The sequence below is a fragment of the Sinocyclocheilus anshuiensis genome, unplaced genomic scaffold (assembly GCF_001515605.1).
Source record: "Sinocyclocheilus anshuiensis isolate Anshui unplaced genomic scaffold, SAMN03320099.WGS_v1.1 scaffold891, whole genome shotgun sequence".
Lineage (NCBI taxonomy): Eukaryota > Metazoa > Chordata > Actinopteri > Cypriniformes > Cyprinidae > Sinocyclocheilus > Sinocyclocheilus anshuiensis.
In genome coordinates this window covers 249,658-255,515 of record NW_015546076.1, presented here as the reverse complement: position 1 = coordinate 255,515, position 5,858 = coordinate 249,658, and the positions used below count along the sequence as shown (strand labels likewise).

General features: G+C 37.5%; 1 protein-coding gene across 1 annotated transcript in view; it reads left to right on the top strand.

The window, feature by feature from the left end:
- Positions 1 to 1,734: 1,734 nt before the first annotated feature.
- The window catches only part of LOC107699896 (roundabout homolog 2-like), a 65,042-nt gene continuing 60,918 nt past the window's right edge, over positions 1,735 to 5,858 (top strand). The window contains exon 1 of the mRNA XM_016501334.1: positions 1,735 to 2,177. Within this exon, the coding sequence (XP_016356820.1) occupies positions 2,117 to 2,177 (61 nt within the window). The 5' untranslated portion in view covers positions 1,735 to 2,116. The remainder of the gene's footprint in view (positions 2,178 to 5,858) is intronic.

The following is a 5,858-nucleotide window of genomic DNA, read 5'->3' as shown; positions in this document are numbered from 1 at the left end:
AGATTTGAAAAGGGAGGAAAAAAAAGTTCGGCAAAAGGTGGGATCGAACCCGGGCCGATCTCGTAAAAAAGCCAACAACACACACTTATCCATCTGCGTCACTGGAGCTGATGATTTACAGCCACTTTTAACTAAATGTAAATAGACACCCCGTATTTTTTCTCGTCCAGTCAGCGGTGAGTAATCCCAAACCAATGGCGCTGTCTCAAACTATACCTACCTCTTCCGGTTTGTCTGGTTTGTCGTTGAGTTTTCTGACTTATTTTGTTTTCAGAATTGTGATTTGCTTTGCACTTCTCTGTCACCGTAGATTCCCCTGTAAAAATCGTGTGATAAAGATCTACCAGTCGATCGCGATCGACGGGTTGGCGACCACTGGTCTAAAGTGTCTGTACGGTGCGCACATATTTTATTTTTTATAAATCCCGATACGTGCGTGGAAAATTGCATACACACATTTCCATGCCCAGTTTGTGCGTACAACGTTTATACATCAGGCGTCAGATCTGAATACAGCGCGCTGATTCGCTAAAATGGACTTATCGCCTTCTGTTCAAAAACAACAAGGGCCTTGTTGGCTTCTGCAGTAAAACCATAGACTGTATGAAAACATGGACGTGGTGTCCGTGACGTCAACCGTAGGTTTCCGAAGAGCGTTTTTGAAGCCTAAAGTAGGCGGAGCCGGCCGTCACCATCCTGCACTCCCGGATAATCTGAAATGGGCAAAGAGGTGGGAGCTGGTTGCTTGAAAACACGCCCACCTAGCTCGACGGTGGTGACAGCAGTGGCAATCCATCTGTCACTCAAGTGGCCACGCCCTTAATTATGCAGAACTTTAAGGCTTAATGTAATTTAAACGGATGAGTTATAAAAAAATTCACCCCCTTCACAGTTGTCATGAAGGGCAAAATTAGCTATATAGACCAAAACCACTTTCTGTACCAGGCTGTAAACATATTTTTTCTGCTGTAAATGTCAGTAGCTCCTCACTGCAGAACAAAGATCCAGGGGGCGGGGTTGGATCCACATCTAGGGGGTGGAGATGGTAGGTTTAGGGGTGGAGATGGGTGGGATTAGGGATCAGGGGGTGAAGACGGGTAGGTTTAGGTATATGTAAGGTGGGAGGAGTTGGATCTGGATCCAACCTCGCCCACTGGATCTTGTGTTCTGCAGTGAGGACCATCTCAGAAACTCTAACATTTCTTGTTGTGCATAAAATTTCTAACAGATTAAAGATTGTGTTTCTGCATTGCAAATAAGATTTCATTTCAGATCTAAGAAACGAAACTCCTCTCAGCTAGCACGTCTTTTCAAAGTGAAAGTAGCCTTGTCACCTGACCTGAATACAGCACGCTGATTCGCTAAAATGGACTTGTCGGCTTCTGTTCAAAAACAACAATGGCGCTTGTCGGCTTCTGCAGTAAAATGTGAACTCGCGATGCCTTGAAAGTGGACAAAACCGGCTTTTTTGACAAAACGTGTTAAGGGTTCAGATCGCGCTATATGTGGAGAATAATGCAGGGCAATCACCTAATTTTTTTTAAGTGTTTTTTTTTATATATAAAGTAATTATAATATTAGAATATATAATTATTTGATAATTATTATAAAATTATTAGTTAGAAAGGTTAAATGCCCTTGACCGGGACATCGATGCAAAGCTGTCGCTTTAAGATTTGTTTGGGAAGCGAGCTGCTCTCGCGCTTCATTCTGCGGAGCGCTGTCACACTCGAGCATCTCCTTCAAACGCCATGCAGTGAGCCGAATGGATGCACAGCTTGTGAACTCTGTGTACCGCAGTCTGCGCTTCAGCGGACGGACATTACAGCCAAATGAGTGACGGAGGGAGTGAACAAACTAATTAGACCTCAGAGTCGTCATGCAGTTCCTAACACAAAGATCCGAGCGTTTCGGGTCAGACATCACTGAGACTTTATCGTAATGCGCCGCTGTGGATTTCTCCAAGAGAGCAGCTGAAGTGCTTTTTCCGCTCTCATTTTTATTTCATGAGTTCAGATTGGTTCGACTGCGATGTTAACAACGAGAATGTCCTTTGTTTAGAAACTGTATACTTATGCCGTAAAGAAAAGCGCAAGTCTTGTTGGAAGCCGGACAAATGGCTTTTGTTGTCATAGGAACCCTGTTACTGATGCTCTCTAACGTCTATAGCGCTTCAGGTGAGTTAAAACACTCGTTTATTGATCTGATTTTTGGTTCTATACTGCAATTTGCGATTTGAAAGTAAGTTTAATCTTTAAGTTTGACTCTCAGACCATATGTTCGTATCACTGTAAATACAGCCAGGTGGCTATCAGTTTTCGATATTTAACTTATTGGATGTGATTTTTTTTAATGCAGTATATTCAACATTAAAACAAATAACCAAAAAAATATTTTATATTGTGTACCAGAAAATCTTGCACTTACTATCAATGTTGAGTTACATCAGGTCACATCTACACTGGGGGAAAAATGGTGTAGTTTCACTCAGAAATTGCTAGTAAATTTCACAAATAATTACAAAGAAATGGCAAGTAAGGTAGAAAGCCTGAAACTGTATTTTCTAGTGAAATGTACTCCATGTACCCAGTTTTATTTACAACTTTGACAAATCATTTTACAGTGACAACAACAGTAACAATACAATGTAAAGAATTCAGAACTTAAATGCTAGAAGTTTTAAAGTTTTAAGTTTTAAGTCTAGCTAAAAAGCTAGAATAATTTTTAATAAGTTCATTCACCTTTTCAACTACTTTACGTGCAATTACAGTTAAAGGAAATTGAGTTGAAACTCATAAAATCAAATAGAAATGACAGATTTTTTGTGACAAATTAAATAAATGGAAACGGTAATGTTTTTATAACATAATGATAATTTTTATTGTGAAGCGAGAGACAATAACAAGATAAAGTTTCCATTAAAAGATGAAAAAGATCATAATCACACTGGATACAACACAAGGCAGCTGTGTTATAAAATATTAATGTTCAGGCACTTCTCAAAGCATATTACAAGAAAAGCTATTGTGTTTGATCTCTTCATTCGGCAACTAATGATACAAAACAAGCACAAAACAAATTTTGTGCTGTTTAGAAAGGCATTTCTAGCTATTAGAAATGCCATTTATTTTCATTTGTTTTGACAGTATGCCCATTATTACAGTACTCACAGAACAGAAGTCTTAAATCTGGACATGACAGCAACTGTTACAAGTAAATAGTTATAAAAGATCTGTTTCCATGATCTCCTACACCCTTCATAAGTTTACCGGTATGTTTACATTGCGGTGAAGTGACCTGCAAGAGACTGACCGAATACGTTTGGCAGATGCAAAGAGGGATGCCACTGCTGTATCATTAGTCTCCAGGACAGCATGATGTGTCCCCCTGCCGAGGCCAGCTTAATGGCCTTCTGCATTACGGGAGACAACGGCTGCTGTACACGCCGAGCTTTAGAAAGAGACTTTATGAGTTATGCATCTGTCTTCCCACTGTGGGGGTGCCCGAGCTGAAAGGATGCTTAAAATAGACCTATGTGTGTATTAATATGCAGTGGGTTTATCGATTTGACTGTCAGCTGTGAATGTGAAAAGCATTATGTGCTGTGTGCTTTGAGAAAGTTCAGAGTTAAAACATACCGTATAATATGAAAGATGATAGATAATGCCAGATAATAGCAGACTTCATACTCCGGTTGCAAAGAGACGTATGTACCACAGGCATATCTGGATTCACAAATTGTTTTTGAAGGTATTCTTAGTCCAAATTAGACCAAATACGAAATGGTAATAATATTTTTCTTAAATAATCCAATACATTGTCCATTTATTTCAACTATATACTTGGAATAACTACAGCTCTTTTAATCCAATGACTGTTCTATTATGTGTTTGTTTATCGTTCTATCAATCCATCGTTCTATTGTTCTATCTATCGTTCTATGTTGATCTATCTATCTATCTATCAATCTATCTATCTATCTATCTATCTATCTATCTATCTATCTATCATTCTAGTAATTGTTTTATCTATTATTCTATTATTCTATCTATCATTCAATCTATTTTATCTATAATTTTTTTAAGACATGTTGACACCATTTACAGTAACAATATCACATCAGCTTTGCTTAATTTCTCTATAGACCAATGATTTATTTGGCTTATTGCTTTTCACTTAGCAAATAGGTGTTCCACATTTAATTTTCGTAAGTAAATGCGCTTGTTCCTTAAATAGGGGGAATGTGGGTGTGTTTGTGTTTATATTTATTAGCAGAAAACTGCAGACTGCAAAATCTCCCGCAGCTGTCATTAATGTAAAAGGTCTGAAGCTTAGAACTGACATAAAAAAAGCTGTTCAGTTTGTGTTACTTAGCAGTTGCAGTCACGGTAGGGCAAATGGCCAACTACGAGAGGTTGAATGGGGTTGACAGAGATAATGGTGTTTTTAAAACGATGACAAATGGCCTGAGATGGATCACCCAGCAGAGATGTAAGCTGTCACAGTTAGCCGATAAGAACAGTTTTTTCGGCGCTGTGAAAAGCGTTGTGCCTGGCGTAAAAATGGGTCTAGGATTCATACCAGCAGATTCTTTCATGAACGACTATTTTGTTTTGTTCTTTGATCAGTGTACATCAGTATGCACCCGTGCACCCATTAGTAAAGTCTGTTGAGGAAAAAAAAACATTAGATCTTTACTGATCCCAGAGAGCCTGGTTGATGCTCATGTTATTTGAACATGTTTGAAGCAAACAGCTTTGAAAATCCGACTGGGCATAAGGTCCCTGGTCATTGTTTTCAAAACGCTTAGCATTAGTGATGGTATATTTAAGCCCTAAGGAAAAAGAGGGTGAAGAATGCTTGTCTAATATTTGTAAATATCAATTACTGTAGTGCATTACATAAGGCAATAGCTCATGGTCACTAAATATAACTTATGTCAACAGTATTTCAGCAGGAAGACACATGATCCTCCTGTGTTCATCCATCCAAACGTTCTAATGTTATATCTATCATTCTAACATTTTATCTATCATTCTATCTCTAAAATTAGAGAACAATCTATAAATACTTTATTTTTTTCTAAAATAATAATGTTATTCTTCATCACTCAAAAAAAGTGTAATTGTAAAGCTGCAATATTCTAGAAATCACAGATTTGGAATGACCAGGTTCTCTTGCAAGGGCTGGAAGGGTCATCCCTTTGGCCTTCATCTGGACAACCTCCTGTCACAGGGTTTCCGTCACCCTAGAGCAGCCCACCATCTTGCAATCTCAGTGAAAATTGGAGGAATCATGACAGTTAATTAGGGTTTGTCATATAATTAAGGAAATTAGCACCAGGTGCCAGATTAACACCAATAACTTTGAAGTATCTGTAAGTTTTCTCTAATTTTGATCAGAGTTCTTTTTCAAATATCTCATTTAAGTTTTTTTATACCGTGCTTCAGAATACAGTTAGTTTATGAAATATAGAATAACTTCAGAATAACTTCAAATAGGACTAAGAAGTGACCTTGAAATTTAGGAATTTGTAGGTTCTTCTCTAATTTTGATCTCCACTCTATCTATCTATCTATCTATCTATCTATCTATCTAATTTTTTCGTTTACTCGCCAGACTGAAATACTATACTATACTATATATATATATATATATATATATATAAGTTATGCCATTTGGTACAAATGGTACAGCTTTTTAAATATCTGAAAGTACACTCTTAATATCAGTCAGTCAAGCAGTCAAGCAGTCAAGCATTATAATATGATAATCAAGTAGTATTTAATAATAGAAGTTTTGTAATTAGAATTAAAACTTGGTAACCATGAACTTAGGACTGGTGCTGGTGCTTTTTT